The 22,031-nt window shown below is 41.6% G+C and overlaps 1 protein-coding gene across 7 annotated transcripts in view; it reads right to left on the reverse strand.

Annotated features, from left to right (window-relative positions):
- SRGAP2 (SLIT-ROBO Rho GTPase activating protein 2) overlaps positions 1–22,031 on the reverse strand; it is a 195,532-nt gene that overhangs the window by 67,735 nt on the left and 105,766 nt on the right. For all 7 annotated transcript variants that reach the window (XM_083508829.1, XM_083508827.1, XM_083508828.1 and 4 more), the window contains 3 exons: positions 15,599–15,661; positions 6,628–6,843; positions 5,963–6,091 (listed from right to left, as the gene is read on the reverse strand). In XM_083508829.1, the coding sequence (XP_083364955.1) occupies positions 5,963–6,091; positions 6,628–6,843; positions 15,599–15,661 (408 nt within the window). The remainder of the gene's footprint in view (positions 1–5,962; positions 6,092–6,627; positions 6,844–15,598; positions 15,662–22,031) is intronic.

A 22,031-nucleotide genomic window follows, 5' to 3' on the forward strand; every position in this document is an offset into this window, starting at 1 on the left:
GGTACTCTGCATTTCCTCAACCTATTCACACCATATTGGGTAGGTGGGGTCTGGGCTTTGGTGGGCCACCAGTGAAGCTTGGAGGGCAACCTATGCTTCAAAACAGGAATTTTAAGCACCCAATCAGATCGGGATACAAATCTGGGGTCTCAGTGGGCTGGATCCAGACTGAAGGTAGCCACACCTGCTGTAAATGGTACTAAATAGTAATAGTCATTATAAAGCAATAAAATGCCCAGTGCATTTGGCTGATGACAACTTTCCTCAAAGGGCATTGATAGCACATATAAATAAATAAAAGAGCCATAATTCAGATAATTATAAACAAAGATTGAAATATTTTGAACTGTTCTAATTAAGTTCTTGTTTTCTCTGTATAATTAAAAAGTGGATTGTAGTGTGCTTGCATTACTCTTAATTTCTTTATCTTGCTAATTCCTTCCTGTTTTTCATGTACTATAAAGATCCATAGACTGTATTTTTTAATCAAGTGTGCCTTCTTTTAAGAACTTGATTATGTTGTAAATCCTTTCATATGCCTGTTTTTCCAACAAGGAGGTTAGAAAGCTTCATTTTATATATATATATATCTTATGTATCCAATATTGTGCAGAACACAAGTGTGTCTGATGACCGTTTATATTATGATCAGTTGAGGTTACAAGGTTTATTCCATGTTTAATGAATTTTATTGTCATGGGTTGTTCTACTGTAATTACTGCCCACATTTATAAACATAACATTGCCATTCATTTGTGATTGTATTTCATTTTTATGGAAGCCACTTTGTGAGGACATTTGTGAGCTAAGGATGCCATCTCTTTCCCCCTTTGCCTTTGATACCTGAGATGAGTGTTTTCAAGGCCCATCTATTCATGTTACCTTTTAAACTGTTTTCTTATTAATTTTAAATTGTTGTAAGCTGCCCTGGAACCAGTTTGTGAAGGACAGGTAACAAATTTACTAAATATTTTAAATAGTACATTATTTCCATCATTTTATATTTGTTCTTTCAGTGCTGTCATCTACCAAAAAGCAGTGAGCATTTTATTGTTTTGCCTCTCATTTTCCTTCCTTCCTTCTCCTCACCTTCTTTCTTTTTATTCTGTGAAATACCCCACCCAAACCCAGAGCTGGTGTTTAGGCAATATATACATAATACCAGTCAAATAACATAAATTCTTATCTCAAACTACTTCCTTGCTTCAGTCTCAAGAGCCATCTAAAACTGCACCAGAGATCACCAGCCAAGTTTAAAAGCCACCATAGCAGAGGTTTAGAAATATGATTGGTGTTTTTATATTTTAGGGTTGTCTAGACATAGAGGCCAACATCTCAGTGTCCACCCCAGCAGTTCCCCACTGGAATCTTCACCAGCTTAATGCCAATCTTATTAGCCAGCTGAGCTCTATGGCTGAGTCATCCCCTGCCCCTACACACAAGCATCCTCAGCTAGGCAAACCCATTTTTCCATTAGTGCAATATTTATTTAGCATAAGGGATTAGCATCAGTTCAAAGGGTTTCAGCAAATTCAAAACCATCAGGGAATTGTTACAACTGAATGACTGCATTAAAACCTCCAGTTGTTCTGATTAACAATGAATTCAGCATGCAGTTCTAAGCAGTCCAAGTGCGTCTTTCATTGGTATGGGTGGGCTTTTGCAATTTATGCCTTCTTAATTCTGAGTGGATGGCTTCTGCACAAAGAAGAACAGCATGGAACAGTTAGGCCAAGGGAGCCAACTTTTGGTTTGCTTTTACATTTTTCAAATACTGCTTGAACACTTATTGTTAGAATACGGATTCCCCAAACATTAAACCTGATTTTTATGCTTTTATGCAAGGGCAGTAGCACGGTGGTAGAGCACATGCAGAGAGTCCAAGGCCCAAGGTATTGCCGGGTAGGACGACTTGGAGAGACTCATTTGAAACCCTGGAGAGCTACTGCCAATCATTGCAATGAGTTAGATGGACCAACGATCTGACTATGTCCCTCTGTTTCTCTTTTCCTGGCCTGAGTCACCTCAGCTAAGTCACACAACTGTCTCCTGTCTTAGAGCAAATTTTAACATAACAGCACTCACAGGGATGATCCAACTGTATTCTTCTGTTACCTCACCTATCAAAAAATGTCAAGCCCTGGGCCCCTGTTTACCAGCTTTGTGCCATTATATGGCGATGGGAGGGAGCAAAGAGGGCAATTCCTTCTTGGGTGCAGCTATGGTATGTTCACACAGAGGCTGCCATGCTCCTTTACCCCAGGAACCAGTAAGTTGGGCTTTCCGACTGCTGTGGGAGGGGGCAAGCAGATCTGTAGGGGAATTTTCTTCCTTCCGTTTGCTTCTAGGGCACAAATTATAGACCCCCATGTGTCTTGGGCAATACCCCATTGTTGACTTATCCACCCACTCTTCCTAAGTTTTAGGGTTTGTTCCCTTGCCAAGATCAGAGGTGAGCCACCAAGCTGACAGGTCTACGAAGCAATTTTAAACATAGTGCAATATTGTTATTATATATTTATTTATATCCCACCTTTTCCCTTCGCCAGGGCTCTGCAACACAAGGTTTTTGCCATTGGCACAGCAATGCTGTCAGTTTGTTGACCGATTGCATGGTCTAATTTTACTGTCACAATTCTGTTCTTGGCTGATAAGGCAATGGGCCGGATTCATATCAGGAGTCAGCAGGGGTGGGAAGCCCACTCCCAAAAGGACAGTCCCCCTAAGGCCCACCTCTGGAGCTGGCATGGTTGCCTCACATCCAGGTCATCAGACTGGTCCATGGTATTGGTCTGGACTGTGGTCATTCCTATATACCTGCCATTCCCATCAGCATTAACCTAGCTAGTGAACTGGGATGGCTGCATCAGCCAACAGTCGTGTTTTCCTTCCCTATGCCCTGCCACACTTTGTGAGCTGTAACCAATAAAGATGTATGGCCTTCTGACTTGACCTCAGCCTATGTAAACCTCTAGCTACCAGACACCTACTTTCCAGCCCTGACACTCCACAGCACAACAGCACTGTAGTTGTTACAACCCCTTCCAAAATGTGCGGCACAATCCTAATTTTCTCAGAAATAAGTCTCTCAATTCAGTGAGACTCACTAGAAGGTGTTATTTAGGATTGCAGAATAAAAGTACTATCAAGCACAGCAAACTCTTTATATAGTTAAAAGGTTGTGACAAATTAGATGGATGAAAGCCTCTCGCGTGAGCTGGCTCTCTCAGCACTCAGAAATAGCAAACAGTGATGCATTGCTGAAACTAATGCTTTTGCCTGGCACCGGTGTATAACCAGACAGCTGTGCCAGTAGAGCAGCCTTAGGGCTCCTGGGGAGAAGCGTCACCCTGTAATCTGGATAAATGATGGCGCTTATCTCAACTCCTTCAGATTACCGCTCTGTGTTTAAAGAAGAGTTAAGGATTTATTAAGGAAATCCAAACGAGCTCTAACAAGATTCCTCCCAACGCATGCCTCAGGGAAGCTTTCTAATGGCACAGAAAGTGAAAATTGTGAATAGACATTGGCAGGGGTAGCTATCCCATATTTCATGGCATTTTACTATGATCGCATCAGCCTTCTCCTTTAGTTCTTCCATTAGTTCCCTGATGTTAATAATCTAGTTGTTTTTAACTCTGACTATAGCTTGTCCCACATCTCCCTTTAACTGTGATCATAATCTGGTCCCATATCCCCCTTTAAACTCCTCACTCCTTTTGCAACGCATTTATCTGCTGTTGGTTGCCTTTGTCTTCCATCTCTGTGCTTTCTGTCATGCCTGGAATGATTTCCTGCTTACTTATCAAGCCATCTCCCCCTCCTCCTTCCTCAATATCCAGTTGCTTATTAGCCCAACCCAGCCAAGCAACCCAAGTCTCACCTGATGCTGAAGAGTCAGATTCCGTGGCTTTAGCCAACATTCCTAGACTGTGGTGCCCAACTCTCCTCTCCCATTCTACCAGCCAAACTGACTGCTCCCTCATTCTTGACTCACCTGCTTAATATATAGGCTCTAAGGCTGTCCTAGAGTTATAGATAATGTCACACCTGCATATTGCTGGTACCATATAAAACATTAAAGAAAGAAGCTCAGCATCGGCAATTCTAGCACCAGGCACAGCCCCTAGAATATTATCCTTCTCATAAAAAAACAAAACAAAACCGTACATGTTCAGAAAAAGCAATGTTAGAGCCTACCACTTCAAAATGCACATGGGAGAATCAGATTTTTAAAAATAATTCTCAATCTAATGTGTTCTTAAAATCTAGGAAAAGGCTAATCTAAAACATTTTTTCTCTAAGATGCTAGTTTTCTATCGACAGGGAGTTTTACGCAGGAGAAGCACTGAAGCAAATCACTAACTTGCATGCTAAAATTATATTCTGATGAGGGTGGTACCACATAATTTGTATGAACATGTACATCTCCCCTTAGTAAGTCAAATGTAATTAACATGCATCTCATGCATAGCCTTAAGAAAACAGGATGACTTCACTTGATGCCCTCTAGATCATTCAGATAAATTAAATGGTGGGTGCTTAAGGAGCATTACAGAACAGATCTTGTTTACGTGTAATTCGTAAGTACTTTGAAATCAGGCAACAGCCAACATACAAAAGCAAAAGCAAATAGAAGGTATGATTCTATAACAGCACAACTATTCTCCACCAAGACAAAACAGAGTTTCCTAGTACTGCTAAGGCTTGCACTTCACAGCAGAAAGAACAGTAAAGTCCTCCAATAAATACTTGAAGTGAGCTGAAGTGAGCATGACCTGTTTGATTTTATGACTGGCTGAACAAGGAACAGTGGAAAGCAGGCAAAGACGATAAATTAATTTGCTTGTTTGGAGGCCCCTTCCCCCCAACCCCAACCCCCAAATTACCCTTAGGGCTCCCCAATGGCTATTTTTAACTTTGATTACAGGACGCTATTACAGCTGCCACCAAAAAGCAGAGAAAGCAGTGTTCAGCAGTAATCAGCTCAATATAGTCACTGCATCAGTCCTCTCAGATGGAAGTAGAGAATCCACACAGCAGATAATGTTTTATTTAACCACACTCTTATAGACTTGGATCACTTTTCAGTATTAGCTATTTAATCACTTAGGAATGTAAAACGCTGCAATTTGTCCCACCAGCTCTTTAGCTTAGTCACAGTGGTCCACAATCCTGCTTACCCTGGTTGCTATGGCTATTGTTCCACTGCCCTATGGGGCAAGGGCAATAGGAGCCCACTTCTCTATCCAGCTTGCAGTTGGGGACAAGAAAGGAACTGAGTTGCCCTAACATTTGGACAGTCCAACACAGCCACAATGAATGTTCTAGTACTCCCCTTTCATACCATCCCATGCCAAAACAAGTCTATACTTTGTCCTTGTCCGAGAGGGAAAGGCTAGAGATGGCAGTGTGGGCACCCAGTTGTAGAGGCACTCTGGGAGACTCAGCACCGAAACAAACCACAGCTGGGGGAGAGGAGAAAGGAATTGTCTCTGACCTCACACAGAGATGCAACGTGAGATCAGGAGTGAAAAATCCCAACCCTATGCATGTCTGCTCCGAAGTCAGACCCACTGAGTTCCATGATAAGTGTGCATAGGCTTGCTTCCAAGACTGAAATTTGTGTGCGTTGAAAACAGTGAAATTTACTTCAGAGTAGGCATGTATAAGATTGTGCTGAAGGAAGCACAACAACCTGGAAATCACAAATTTTGGCCTGACTAGCAAGGCCAGCCAAAGGTTTTAAACCCCCACGTAATGAGTTCCATGTTCACAAACAACTGCCCTAGCACTGCTGATCTCATGCAATTGCCTGAGACACCACTCTGTACACAGGTACACAGATAATCCTGAATTGTACGATGATGGCCAACCACACATAGTTTAACTGAGGAGAGAGACATAATGGGGTTTACAGCAGCAAACTTCAGTGCATGGGCCCAAACAACAGTGTACTTACATCAATGAGATCAGACAGGTCATGGATGTAATACTTGAACACAGATGCATTGGTGGCCTCCAGAGCCAGCAGATACTCATTTCTTGCCTTAATCGCCTTCAGTTTATTTTCTGTGTATTTTGCCTGGCGCTGAAAATAAACCAAAAGGAGTTTATTAGAAAGAAAAACAACGAAGAGAAGAAAAAGAAGTGTGGGTCTCACGCAAAGAACACATAGCATTCTTCGATTCTCAGCATTCCTCACTGTTGGACCTGAGCTCTGTGAAATCTTCAATACTTTTAGACAAAATAAAAGCATCCTGTAAGTAGTATGTAAACTGCATACTTCTTTGGTGATGCAGGGACACAAAGGCCAATTGGCACCCCATGGGAACATCACTGCATAGGATTATTTGGTCTAGTCCCACAACGCTACTTGCAGTTCTCTGTGTTGAACACACTATGGAGTGTTACTTGGCTTTGGCACCAAGGAACTATGCGAGACACTGAAGGCCTGAAGCTTCCAGATTCCCTGGAATGATGTCAACATTTCCCTGACAAAGCAAACGAAAGGCATCCACTTATTAATTTATTGATCTCTCCATTATTTGGCTCTGTCTCCTTAATACCCTTATAGATACTGCATTTTGCAGCCACCCAGCAGTTTAATCCCATCATGCTGCTCACCTTTTCTTTCATTTTCTCAATCTTCTTGACTGAGCTTCGCCGGACATGTTTTTCCTCAAACTTGACACTGGAGGCTGAATCAGGGGAGCGTGGGGTTTGCTTATCCTCTTGCTTCACAGACTTGCCAATCTGCTTCTCTTCCTGCTTCTCTGCCTCTTTCAGCTTGCTCTGAGCACTGATGCTGTCGGCATTGTACATGTGGTAGGTCTTCATCACCTGCAAGAAACAATTGTCCAGCAGTTGAGCACAGACATTATACCTGCCCTGAAGCGAAAGGCATGATTTTCACTCACCCCAGTCAACATACCAAGGCTTCTACTTTACACTTTTAAATATTTCAATTCTGCTGTGCTAATCCACAAATATACTGTTTTATATGATTTGTGGAACTGCACGGACCTCCAAGCATTAGTATTCGGAAAGGTTTCAGAACATTCTAAATGTGATTAGCTTATGTAAAGTGATACAGTGGTACCTTGGGTTACAAACACTTCAGGTTACAGACTCCACTAACCCGGAAGTAGTACCTCGGGTTAAGAACTTTACCTCAGGGTGAGAACAGAAATCATGCGGCGGCAGCAGGACGCCCCATTAGCTAAAGTGGTATCTCAGCTTAAGAATGGTTTCAGGTTAAGAACGGACCTCCAGAACAAATTACGTTTGTAACCAGAGATACCACTGTACAGCATATTATAAAAGGACAGAGAAAATAGCAAGGAAGAACAAGAGATGTGTGTTAGCATATTTCTATTTCCGGTTGGAATATCACAATGCAATGAACAGTGCAATTAAGAATATAAAAGCATCTATTTGGAATTAGGAAAATAACAGTCTTTAAATGTGATTCAATGGTTCTATATTTCTCCAGGATATACGTTGTTTTTTATTAAGGAAGCATGAACAACTGCCAGGGGAAACACCAAAAGTGGACCAAAAGTGATTTGTTCCTTTCCTGGCTTGCAATGCTTCCAGGTGGCCACATGCTAAATATAAGTGAGCTTTAGCAGTGTGCTTCACATGCATATGAGCATGCTTGGTGGCTACTTCCCACTTTGGGGAGGCTAAGTATGATAAAGTTGGAGAAACTTTGACCAGGGCTTCAACCTTAGACCTCTATTAAACAAAGACACTCCCCTCTCCACCTCAGCATCTCCTTAGCCCAGCTTTCTCCTCAACCACTTTTCTAAAATGTGATGAACATATAACTTCTTCTTTTTACTGGGGCAAGGGAAGGAGGAAGACATAGGCCAGTGGCAAATGCATTATGGTTTAGTTATTGAAAGTCTTTTTTTCCCTTGCCTTTCCACATATTCTGTTCATGGTGACTTGCCATAATGAAGTTGGAAAACAGATTGTTATTTTAAAAGTTTATGAGGTCTCCAAATGTTGTCATGCTCCCCCATCCCCAAAGTGTCTTAGATATTCAATACTAACTGGATTGTAAACACGCTCAGCAGTGAGCAGATATCTGTTCCAGCTTTGAAATCCTGACACAAGCCAAACTCCCGCCTCAAGTCCTTTCAGTTTTTTGGCACAAAGCTATTGACTTTTGTTTCACCTCAGTTTGAACCTGGCTATATTTTTTGTTAAATCGAATACGCTCCCACTCCCTCTCCTTCTCTATGTGTCTCTCCTCCTGTAGCAATTAAGCAATGCTTCTTGGTTACAGAAAGAAGCCGCAGTTAAAAATGCAAGCCCGGTCAGTGTTAAAGTGATGTGCTGAATAATTTACATGCCAGCGTGGAGCTATCATATATGAAAAGATGAAAGGAGGCAGCTAGAATAATAGCTTTAAACAGGGCAGAGAATTAGTCTCTCCTGCCTCCTTCCATTGAGGGAAAGAGACCCAGCCCAGAAACTGGTTATCTCCATGTCTGGAACTGAAATAATAGTTGGCTTCTAATTATGTTAGTATCATGGTCAAGGATCATATCAACTACATGAAGACCCAGGACAGAAACACGGCTGCTGTAAACACCACACAAACAGAGGATGTTACAGGCCACCCTTTTCTTCACCACTCTCAACAGCACCTGGGGTCACCCTTTGAAGAGGAAACTGATGTGGGCCTCTTGAGACTTAGGCCATATTGCTGTAAAGCTGAATGTAGGCAGATTAGAATCACAGCCCCTTCTCTCAGACTAGCAATTGCCAAATTCTCAGGCTGCAGAGGCAGCAGAAGCATCACATTTCTGATAACTCCATGCTTTGTTTAAAAACACACATTTGTTGCTAAACTAGAGATAAAGGAGGAAATTTGAGTTTTATGTTGTAAATCTAGCTCCCAAATGCAGGAAACAGATGGTGCATCATGCTTTTCCTGTACGTTGGGCCTTGAGCACATGCGTTGTGGTGGCAATTGATTCTGAGGAAGATGCTGTGTCTTCTACTATAGCTACTATCACTAATCATGGGATGAAGGAATTCTATGACATCTTAAGGGATTAATGACTAATCAGATCAATAGAATGACTAAGAGGTTTAACGTGCAACCCAAAAAAACACTGTAACTGTATGTACAATTTCAGTTGCCAGGTAGATTGCTCTGTCAGACAGAGATGCTCCTGAAGTGGAAAAGATTTTCTAATTGTAAGCATCACTGGAGTGAATTTCTTTTTTTAAAAAATTAAAATATTTCCATCACTTTAACAGACTATTAGTCAGCACAAGCTTTACATTTAAAACAAATTCTCTCTCTCTTTCTCTCTCTGCCTGAAAGAACTGGAAAGTACTCTCACAAGTGTTCAAAATTCCAATGGGTTAAAGCCATTATTTTACCCAGGGATACATGAAGTCCCTGCCCCTCCTTCCGCCTGCAAATGATTCATCTCCCTTTTGAGATCATTTTCTTATTTCCCAAACTGTAATAGCTGACAAAGCTTTTTATGTAGCCATGGCGTATTGTTCTTTCACAGTTAGGCATCTAGATTTCTAGTACCCATTTCACTGGGTGAGTGGGTGGGACCAGCAACTGCTAAAAACAAAACGACAGCACCTCAATAACAGGATGAATGAACACTGGTTTTCAAATGGCTGAGTCATGTTCCACAAGTGAGCCACAACCAGCTAAGATGGGCTGTACTAGTACCACCTCCACCATCTGAGGCCCCCTGCACTTTGCTATTGATCATTATGAAAGAAATTGGATTGCACTGGAAAAATTATGCATGGCGTAGGTTAAGAAATCTAAAATGACTGCCTGTCGGTACATGCCTATGTACGCAAAATTGACTGGACTAATAGATGCGATGTGGGCTGAGTTGAATAAAGCAGAGAAGCAGTAAGAAGGGAGAGGGGAATGGAAGGTGGGGTCCTGTGATTAAGACTGAGGCAACGGGAAGGTCTCTGGCCTGGAAAGATCAAATGCTACTGGCTTGGAAGCCAGGTTTATATCTATCTGGTATTGGTCAGATTTTAGAAACCTTTCTTTACTGGCACCTCATCAGTTTGCTACTAGCAACAACTCTTCGCTATCTCTTTTTGCCATTTGAAATTGATATGGTTAGGTCAGTAAATGTGCATTCCCTCAAATTATGCCATAATTATAGAATTTTAAGAATGGGATCATGGGTCAACAAAAATTATGGGCCTTGACTTTATGGAGTAGATCGGGGTACTCAACCTTTTTATATCTACCGCCCACTAATGCATCTTCCTTGATGGTAAAATTTCCTTACCGCCCACTAGTGCTTGATGGGAGGAGGATTCAACTTGTGCCGTAAAACCCCCTACAGCCCACCTAGAATCCTGAAACGCTCACTAGTGGGCGGTAAGGACCAGGTTGACAACCCCTGGAGTAGATACTCAATTTCAAATATTTTTTAAGGCTCAGTAATGGAAGTCATAGTCAGAGCAAATGCCCATGCCCTGCTTCTAAAACGGTTACAACAAAATATCCTTGGTCGAAGAAGAAAGAAACTGAAAAGTGAAGCAAACAGTGGAAACAACAGCATGCCCCTAAAATGTGTTGCATTACAGTTTGTTTCTGCTATTTGTCATAACCCGATATTTAGATGCTGGAGAGAAGCATGCAACATCAGCATAATGAGCAATTATTTTATCTGGAACACAGCTCTCCCGATCTTCACATTACTGTTTGCTCTGAACTTGAAAGAATGTTAGAAGTGAATTGCAGTAATGTATAGGAAGTTCAAGTGTGTGGGGTGTGTGTGTGTGTATCAGTACATTGTGGTTTCTCCAGACAAGAGCATATGATAGGGGGAGTCAATACGGTGCCTTCCAGATATTGTAGAACACCAGTTCCCAGCTCCCCCAACTAGCATGGCCAAAGGTCAGGGACAATGAAGGACACAGTGCAATAACATCTGGAGGCAACCACACTGGTTATCTCAGGCACAAAGTAATGTTTTGAAGCGATTCTACACACATTTCCTGGTACATTGGGTCCTCCAAAACATTGTCTTGTCTCCACTCAATTATTCCACTAGTACCCAGTTAAAATTAAAATTAGCTGGTTGTAGATGTTCACTGTGATGCACAAATGTCATGTATGAAAGACAGGAGAAAATTAAATGATGCAGCTCAGCAGTATTCTTTCAAGAGAACTATGGCCTGGTGATACACCACCACACAATTTAGTGCTATTTTCCTTTCTCAGTATAGTTCTGTCCAGAAAGTATGCAAGTCCCTGTAACTCTCACTTAAAATAATGCTAAATACGCAACAGCTAGGGTGGCCAAGTTAAACACTTGGCAGTCACTATCCACATTTTTAAAACAGTTATCCTAAGCTCCTCACAATCACACCACACTGCTGCTTAGTAATCGCAATGACCTAATGACATTGTTGCAAATCAGCACAAACTTTTTCCTATAGGAATATGCTTGTGGATTTAGCAAGGCTAACTATTCCCATTTGCCAGGAAGCGAGCTAAAAACCGCAAGCAGGACGCACCCTCCAGCCCCTGCAGAGTGCTGCTGTTATGTCGCCACACCAGCCTAGCGCTCAAAATGCTAAACATCTGCAGCTGGAATTTAGCTAAGTACTAAAAATTCCATTGCACCACACCAGGCAGTAAAGGCCCTGAAATGCAGCTTTAAAAAGGCATTTCCAAACATTTGGCCACAATAAAACATAACCTCTATTCCTCTGTAATTTGCTGATTCACATTGGTTCTGCAAAATCATTCTGGATCTAAACTTAGTGTTTAATAACCCCCGCTCTGTGTTAGGGTCAAAGTGCTTTGCGTAAAAAGAGTATTCCTAAAGCATCTTCTCACAGATTGTGTGGAGAAAAGACGTTGGCACTGCAGCATCCCTTGTTGACTAGGTAGAATCCAAGAGCACCCCCTCTTTTGAGCAGCAACCCCAAAGAAAACATTTGCACGACTGTTTCCAAAAATAGAGGCAATTTGGTCACAGTTGCTGTGTAGACAGATTTAATCAACGCCGAACATATCCCATTCAGCTGTGCAAGAAGAAATGTCTTGCATGGGAGATTTTTATTAACACTTTCTTCTTTCTCTCCAGGCAATGACTCTTCCTTGTTCCTCTTACTAAGCTATACTGCTGAGCAGAAAGGCATTAAAACAGAAAGCTGGTTGCGTAACAGCTAAGCATACAAATTGTGAGCCTGAAGATCCTGGCTCAAATGTTGCCGCAGCTCATCGGCAGGCCTCAAACCAGAGAGGGGGGGGGGGAGGGAGAGAGAATTTTGCCTAAGTCCCAGGGAATGGCCAGAAGACATGGAAAGCCACCACCTTCCTGCAGCCAAGCAGATCCAGATCTAGTTAGTGTCTGGATGACATGCGTATGCTGCCTTAGTCTGCATGTTGGAACAAAAGCAGGATATTAACGTAAGGAAATAAACAATTCAGGGATGCACAGACTTCTGGCTTGCAATGTCTCTGTTTTGTTTACTAGAACCCTGAGAGGCACCAATCAGAGCCAGATACAAAATAGTCCGGGGGGGGGGGGGATTTTGCTCTTAGAATTAAGCAAAATGATGCTTTTGGGAACATACCCAGCATAGGAATTTGTTTTCAGTACAAGAACAAACCTCACAGTGAAACAAAAATCTGCTTCTCTCCCTGCTGCTGACTTTCTTGATCTCAGCAGTTTCATTTAGAGTGGGGTGGGGGTTGGAGGAACCTTTTTGTTGCTGATACCGTGAAACCATCGGTAGAACAAAACCTTGCCGATCTGCTATAAATCACTCTACATCGGTACATCCCCATCTACCTTCTCGCTACCCGAGCCTAAGTAACCATCGGAAATTGCTGAAAGATGACAGCATGTGTGACACTAGTTGATGTGGAGACAAATGAACCCTCGATAATGCAGTTGATGCTGTCTGACCCAGTGATTGTGCTGCAGAGTAAATGAAAGGACAGGGCAGGCACTGATGTGTGTTGCAGGCTTCTGCTCCCTGACGTAGCTCTGTGTTTCTTTTCAGCAGCTGCAGATCTACTAGCAGCTTCAAGTTAAGGGGCTGTATGTAAGCAGGAACAGGAGTTTCCCTGCACATATGCAGCACACCAGACTGCACTGGCAAAGCATCAGGAGCCACCAGATATCATCAGGTTCTATTAATTTATTTATTAAAGAAGGGTTGGTTTTTAAAAAAATCAAGACCACCTTTTGTCTATGAAGACAGCAGGGTTCTAAATCAGAAGGTAACAACAAACAAAAAACCAATACAATACACTTATAAATAAAACAACATTCTAGATACAGTAACTGTAAAGCAGGAGTGCTATCCATATCAACCAAACACAGCATCACGGTAGTCAGGGACCCCTCAGGTCTGGGGGTCCTCACTTGCAGAGGGCAGTAGTTACTGTCCAACTAAATAGAGAAGTAGTCAGACCATGATAATGTGGCTACAGAAAGCCCTCCCTGCAATGAATTTCCAACTCATTAGCCCCCTGCTATGTTGAAAAAACTAGATCAATAGTGTGACCTGATAAATGTGTGGGATCAATTATATTCCGAGGCAGCCCTGTGGTTATCATGGCAGCCATGAAGTCCTGAGCTGGATCCCCAAAGTAATCTCCATGTGGCTATTGAAATCCCCAAGGGGTTCACCAACAGAACACACACAGGACCACCTCAGCCAGGGAGAATGATGGGCAGCAGGATTGCCAGTTTACCAGAAGAATCACTGACATGTCTCTCTGGCCCAACACCAGATGCTAATACAGGCATAGGCAAACTCGGCCCTCCAGATGTTTTGAGACTACAACTCCCATGATCCTTAGCTAACAGGACCAGTGGTCAGGGATGATGGGAATTGTAGTCCCAAAACATCTGGAGGGCAGAGTCTACCTATGCCTGTGCTAACACAATGCCAAATAAGATGGGTCTCCTGGTACAAGACATGGATTTCTCATAGACGGCATTAACTCCCCTTCACCAGTGCCAGAATGCATGGAGTACTCCAAAATGAAAAACATAATTATGGTACCAGACACGCTTTCTTTGTAAGATTTTCACTAGTGGCTGAGTTATCAGTTGTGCTTATATATTGATTTGATTGGCTCATAAAATTTATATCTTGCCCTTCCAAAGGAGGCCATTGGCAGCAATGATAATGAAGGGAATAACCTTTGGTGGTCTTTTTGAATACAGTAGTGGATTTGTGAATCACATAGGTGTGGGCTAAAATTACAGTGGTGCCCCGCAAGACGAATGCCTCGCAAGACAGAAAACCCGCTAGATGAAAGGGTTTTCCGTTTTTGAGCTGCTTCGCAAGACGATTTTCCCTATGGGCTTGCTTTGCAAGACGAAAACGTCTTGCGAGTGTTCCGATTTTTTTTCGCTCCCCCCCTTTTTTCTAAGCCGCTAAGCCGCTAATAGCCTTTTAGCCGCTAATCCGCTAAGCCTTTAATAGCCGCTAAGCCGCTAATAGCGCTAATCCGCTAAGCCGCTAATAGGGTTGCTTCGCAAGACGAAAAAACCGCTAGACGAAGAGACTCGCGGAACGGATTAATTTCGTCTTGCGAGGCACCACTGTAGTGCAAAAATTCAATTAAATTAAGAAAATGAAAAATTACCAAATACATATATACAGAGTCCACATTGCAAGGTGCTGGTTTGGGAAAGATTCCCCCCTCCCCACGTACAATAACTCTGCGAACTTTACCATAAGGTTACCAGATTTTTTTTCAATGAATCCGGGGACACTTTTCAACTTCAATGGATTTTGTATGGGGACTGATCTGTAAATCCGGGGACTGTCCGGTAACATTACTTTACTATCGATCTATAGTATAGAGATAATACATCTGGCATTTCTCTGGGCTTATACTAGACTATTTTGTTATTAAGATACATTTGGTGTATAGGGATAGCATTTTTGAAGACTCATATGCACTGAACTGACAGCAAGGCTGTGTCTTTGCAGACTCTCTAGTTTTATCCACCCTGGGGTCCAGATACAGAACTACAGCTAATACAGCATGTTGAGTTGTAATAAACATTACTGCCTCGATATATTTAAGAAATCTAAAACCTGCTGCCACCCTGCCTTCTAAGAATGCAGACTTAAAACAGCCAGTGATATGCAAGCATCTACTATAAATCATCATTGTGGAAAAATTACTGCATGACGAAGTTAGTGCATAGTGCATTCCTGCACATGGAATGAATGGAACCAATTGTATGTGGCATGCTTGCAGCCAAAGTTGATCTCAGAGCTGCAGTTATTATACTGTGCACAGTCTCAATGATGCACCCCAAGTCTCCACTAGTATTCACAGCCTGATGTGGAACGTAATCAGATGACATGAGGAAAAGCAATAGAGATGCAGGTAGAGGATAAAAATGGAACAAAAAGGGGAAAAAAGAAATTTACAGTACTTAACCAACTAGCAAATAACACACCGCTTCGGTACAGACTGCAGCCATTTATCACTTCCAATGCTTGATTGCTGCTGTTGCAGCAGGCAGGGTAAAGTCAAACATTTCTTTCCTACTTTCTGAAAAGGAGCCAAGAAAGCAACTTGATTTACCGTGTAGAGCTCATTCAGGACCTTCATCAAGTCTTCCTGGAGCTGCTGCCCCACTTCTTTGCTCTGGAATACAAAAGAACCAGAAAAGGTTAACTGGAAGAAAAGAGAGGAAAACAGGGGCAAGGTGGTGGCGGCTGCTGCAAACACGCCATGATGTTCACAATAATTCAGACACAATTGATCGTCATTATTCACACTGGCAAATCCAATAAACACTCAGCTTAGCTCCAATTACATCCAAATTAAACAACCTATTTTAATAAAATGCAATAGGCTGCACACAAAGCCAGCCAAATGCTGGTAGTGTGTGGTCGAAGCAAGCATTCATCTCTGCAAAGGAAACTCTGGCTGCTGTCAGAGGTAGCACATGGCTATGCTAGCATCCAATGCTTTCTTCTTCTCTTTTCTTTTTTTAAAAGCGGAATCCACATAAGCTGCCAAAACTGGAATTGTGGGAACAGTACAGTCAGATAAGATGGAAAGCCTGGCCATTAGAAGATTTCAGGCCTTATTTCAAAGGTGTGTTTCAATTCTGGGGGAAGAATGGTGTGCCAAGGTGGGAGGCTGGAAAGTACATTTCCCTTTGTTTTTATGTAAATCATTCTTTGACATTTGGAGCAAGGGGAAAGCTGTGTTAAATAATGGCTTTTCTGCAGCTTGAGAGCTGTTGTGCTCAGGTCCCGCTTGCGCCTTCTGATAGGCACTATGATAACAAGATGCTAGACTTGCTGAGTCTTTGGTCTGATCCAGCAGGGCTTCTCTTATGTCCATATGCTTAGCGATAAGTTCCAATGAATATGACCACCAAACCCGAAAAAGGAAGCTTTGTTTTGTCACATTTACTCTTATTTTAGAATCCACACTCAGTGCCAAGAGAGAAGACAAAAGAAACCACACCCAAGGCACTTCACATCCACACACAGTCAAGTCTCAGCATGTGCCAAGGGCCCAGATGTGAGATTTTCCTCCACTGACAATACACTTATCTATTTTTAAACAGAAAAGAACCACAAGGCACTTGTATCTGTATTGACATACTATACTCCATAATAGGAGGCACTTGGGTAACTGAGCCACCAGGTTAAACCCCATACAATGTGACTCATGAATTTGCTTGCTTTAGTAGGATTTATTAGCACCAGAAACAAATAAAGGAAAGCCACAAACAAATGTGTTGGACTGTCAAACTGGACTATCAAACTGGGCTGTAGCTGGATCCATTTGCTATTTTAAAGTATGTATTTATTCGTTTAAAATTGGCACATGACAACCGTCAGGGTTTTTTGGGTGGGGTGGTGGTCTTAAACAGCAATATACCCATATTGAAAGATATGTGCCACACTTGCCAAATAGTTTACAAGAGCTAAGCAAAGAAGCATAAACCTCTTCCACAAACAATACCAGTGAGCATCTCATCATTGCACTGGCCTTCACCTTCAACCTATCCAGTCATTTGCTTTTTACTTCTAAGTTGCTGCAAAGACAGCAAATCCTTGTCTTCCAGAGTCTGCATTCCATTCCTCCCACTATCTTTCCCACAATAGGGTGGCAATCTGTAATCTTGTTAAGGTGAGTATTTGTACTGGTCCTTACTGTATGAATGGCTAAAGAAAAAAGAATTATGAATTCAACATACTAAGAACCTGTTGATTTGCAGCTGTTGAACCATAGACTCATTCTCTATCCATGTAAGATATATCATAAAGGTGAGTATAAATAATAGTCACCTCATTGGAGGTGGGGTGACTGGTTTCTGAACAGAAAACTATAATCACACACTTGCTTACTACTTCTACTGCTGGCCAACGCATTGTCCTTTACTTTCCTTCCACAGCTGTTTAACATCCTAAAATAGTATTTTCCCTTTCTAAACAGAAAAGTAGTAGTGCCAGGGATCAAGAGAAATCTCTTTACATTTATTGCACAACAGAATATAATAGTTGCACAATTATGCAATCGCATGGCTCAATACATCACAATGGGGAGAGAATAAAACCAATAAAATGACAATTATATCCAGGCAGATGTTTCCTTTCTTCCCAACAGCCGTTCTAAGAAGGGATGTATCAAACAGCATCCTTGTTTATTTGAACAGGCTGTTGAAATGATTGTGACTTACTGCTTCAGCCATGGCTCCCTATGGAGACTGGTATTGTACTTCATAAGCCAAGTGAAACTCTACACTGTTTAAAATGAAAGGGGCCTTTGGAAACCCAAAGCATTGCTGACACAGAGGCCCAGTTAACAATCGTAGTCTTGTAACGCTCACCCAAGATTACTATGGTGCGTAAAGGAAGCTGGAACAGTGGCTCTCTGATCTAGAGTGCCCTACATTACACCCTTTAAAAAAATGTAATTAGCTGCCTGAAAGCATGACAGAGAAGGAAACTGGGCATGTCAGGGGGAAATTCCCCGACTAAAAACCTGACCAGGAGGACAAAGAGACAATTATTTATCATGTGAAACCTGGTATGACTCTCACCCCTGTTCCCACTCCCCCAAAAGCTGTTTCTTCCCTACAATCCTATACTGTACAATGGAGAAAAAATTTGGGGGAGGGGAGGCGAAACAAAACTCCATCACAAGCAAATGTAGTCCATTTTATTTTAAAGAAGAATGTTCTCAGCAGCTTACCAGGAAACTGTCTAGCTAGGGAAATGATCCTGGGCCTCTAGCAGATGGTTTGATGAAATTGTTAATTCAGTATGTGACAGCTATGAAATAGGTGAATTCCATGCCAGGGATTATTATATAAAACCAACAAGAATCATGACTTCATAAAAACTGACAGTGAGGCCACATGTGTAATATTGCATAATGTTTTGGTGGTCCCAACTAAGAAACTATAATGTAAAAGCAGAAGTCGGCAGCCACGATGTGAGCAGCGAAGTGGCCAAGTTTGCTGATGATACTAAGTTGCTCAGGGTCATTAAAACAAAAAAGGATTGCAAAATGCTCCAAAAGGATCTCTCCAAACTGTGTGAATGGGCCATAAAATCACAAATACAAGTCAACATTTGTGGGGGGTTTTTTGCATGTTGGGGCAAAAAATAATTAAATCTTAACTTCACATACATGCTCATGGGGTCATAGTGAAGATGTTGGCCCAGTGTGCAGCAGCTGTGAAAGGGGCAAATTCTATGTTGCGGATCATTAGGAACAAAACTGTAAGCTTCTGAATGCCAGTTGCGGAAACCAAGTGCTCTTGCCCTCGAGTCCTGCTTGCAGGCTTCCCAAAGACATCTGGTTTGTAAGTATGATAGCATGATGCTGAACCAGATAGGTCACTGGGCTGATCTAGCAGATTCTTCTCATATTCTTAACAAGGTGCTGGGAGTACCTTCCAGTTTAAAGACCTTTTTGATTAGGAAAAATACACTTAAGGGTAGAGGAAAGATGATAGATGTTTATAACAGTTACATGGTGTGGAGAAAATGGATAGTGACAAATTTCCCATGCTCTCATAATTCTAGAACTCCAAGTCATCTACAGTGGTACCTCGGGTTAAGAACTTAATTCGTTCTGGAGGTCTGTTCTTAACCTTGAAACTGTTCTTAACCTGAAGTACCACTTTAGCTAATGGGGCCTCCCGCTGCCAAACAATAGGCGGAGGTCAAGCAGACAAATTTCACACAGAAGCATATCATTGCTTACTTCAACTCGCCTGTGGAAAAAACTCAGAGGCCATGAACGAAGGAAAGGCAACAACAGGAAGAATTAAAGGAACTATTGGAAACTCAAGGCAGTAGAGATATAAGATGATCAGAGCCCCACCGAACTTGAAGCATGGGAAGCCCCAATAAAAATTTATAATTTGGTGGAATATTTGGACTATATGATATGTATTTTTATAATTTGGAATATTTAATGTGATTTGATTGAATTGTTAAAATGGGAAATTTAATAAAAATTATTTTAAAATAAAAAATGGGGCCTCCCACTGCCACCACACCGTGCTGCGTGATTTCTGTTCTCATCCTGAAGCAAAGTTCTTAACCTGAGGTACTATTTCTGGGTTAGCGGAATTTGTAACCTGAAGCGTCTGTAACCCAAGGTACCACTGTAATGACATTGATTAGCAGCAGATCCAGGAAGCAGTTCTTCATAGAATGCAATTAATTTATGGAATTCACTGCTATCAGATGGTCACTAGCTTAGGTGGGTTAAAAAACGGTTTTGATAATTCATGGAGGACAGCCATCATTAACACCTATGAGCAGCCATCAAAATCTCCTTCCCAAAGGTATTTGTTTAGCCGCCATGAAATAGGATGCTAGAGCAAAACAGCCTCACCAACCTCTGTGCCCATGTGAATGAATCCAGTCTTAAAGCAAACAATATATTTTTCATTTAGAGGTAGATGGCCACTGGAAGTTTTAGTCCAAAACATGTGAAGGGCATTAAATTGACACAGGTTGACATAGATGGGCATTTAGTCTGAGCTAACAAGACTCCTCTTAGTCCTCTAAGTGGAAAATTTACTGCTTGCTATGAAAAGGATTCCCCTCTCTATCACTAACACACACACACACACACACACACACTCTTTTAGCCTTTAAGAGGCAGTTTCAGACATTTGTGTCTGTTACCCTTGTTAAACAAATACTTTGAAGGCACTGTTCCAAATTTTAACACTGTCTGTTTATTGGTTTTTATTTTTCAATGCGATAGATTCTGACATGATCTTAATAATTAAGATAATTAATTTTATGGTTTTGTTATTGTTAAGAATCTTGAGCATGACTTATGGAAAGCCAGGATATAAATATTTATCCAAAATAAAAGTTCACTTTCCTCCTTCTCTTATCAGAATCCTGACCTATTGCTATACCAAGGTTTTGTCTTCATTTTCATTGGAGGGGATGAAAACTTCAAGCAATAAAACAATCTCTTACTGCGTTGTATATTTATATTTAATTTCTTGTAAAGCTGAAGTTCCACTAAGACCGTAGGGAATTTTGAACCAAAAGCTCTGTCAATTAGAATTATTGTTTTCATGATTGTTTTAAGTAGAACGTCCAAGTTTATATTTCCTTCTATCTAGACAGCCATAATTGTCTAATTGCATCTGTATCTGCATTCCATGCCAAATGTTACCCAGAAGAAAACCTGCCAAATGTGCAGCTTCAGCACTTGAGTCTTTCTTAACATCTTAATTCCTCTATCAGCCTTTTTATAACTGAGTTTACTTAGATGCAAACATCAGGCCAAAGCCAATGTGAATCTTTCTACTTTTCATGAGTATAAAATGAAAGATTAAAAGAATAAATGGTTAGGAATATAAAATGGGAGGGGGGATTGAAGAGGGTAGCCAAATTCTAACTTGATTTCTTAGCCTTCATACACACACACGGCACTCAGTGTGGAAGTCATAATTTAAACTTTTCTAAACAAGGAACTCTGACTCAATTTACTTCAACATAAAGCAAAGAAGATTTTAGCCAGCTTAAGTATTTAATGCATTCAAAGGTTATTGAATCAGCACTATTCATGCATTTAAAATTAAAGCTGTATCATGATTTTTAAGATGAAATCCAATTTTCTAGGTTTATACATTTCAGTTACAGCTTTGGAAATACATCTTAGAAGCCCAGAAGCATTCCCTCCTTGCTGGAAACGGCCATTAACAGTGGCAATTTTTAAAGAAAGCTCACTTGTACTTGATGGCAGTACGTATCTGCCTGGCTAAGGCTCATAAACTTTATCATTCCCTTTAATAGTCAACTCAGGTGGCCTCAACTCATAACCATATCATAAGATGAACCCAGTTGGATCAGAACAAAACCTTATCTAGTTCAGCATTCTGTTTCCACAGTTGCCACCCTAAGGGATATGGGAAGTTCACAGTGTCTATCTGGAGGTTAAATAGAGCCACCCAATCCCATGAAAAGGATCTATGAGCTTCCAGGACTACTGATGGCAGTTGATCCTGTAGAGCAGTGGTTCTCAACCTGTGGGTCCCCAGATGTTGTTGGATTACAACTCCCAGCACCCCTGAGCTCTGGCCTTGCTAGCTAGGGGTGATGGGAGTTGTAGTTCAACAACATCTGGGGACCCACAGGTTGAGAAAGGCTGCTCTAGAGGAAAGAAATGTAATCCTATTGATGCTTTCTTTTATTGGGACACACACACACACACACGAGAGAGAGAGAGAGAGAGAGAGAGAGAGAGAGAGAGAGAGAGAGATGCGGTAAAATGATGTTGCTGGTTTTAAATTGTTTTCCAGGGGAAGAGGACAACCTAGCAAGGAAGTCCACTGTATGAGCAAGATCCAGCAGGGTTCTAAGGTTGAAAGAAGGAAATGAGCTTCTTAAACTGCTAACAACTTACAGCCAGGGCAGCAAGTATGGGATAGCACATTGCAGAATACAAGCTCCCATCACCCTATAAATTAGCTGTGCTAGATGTGGCTGATGGAAATTCGAGTCCCTAA

This window comes from Podarcis liolepis (genome assembly GCF_965112155.1).
Source record: "Podarcis liolepis genome assembly, chromosome: 6".
NCBI classification, from domain to species: Eukaryota; Metazoa; Chordata; class Lepidosauria; order Squamata; family Lacertidae; genus Podarcis; species Podarcis liolepis.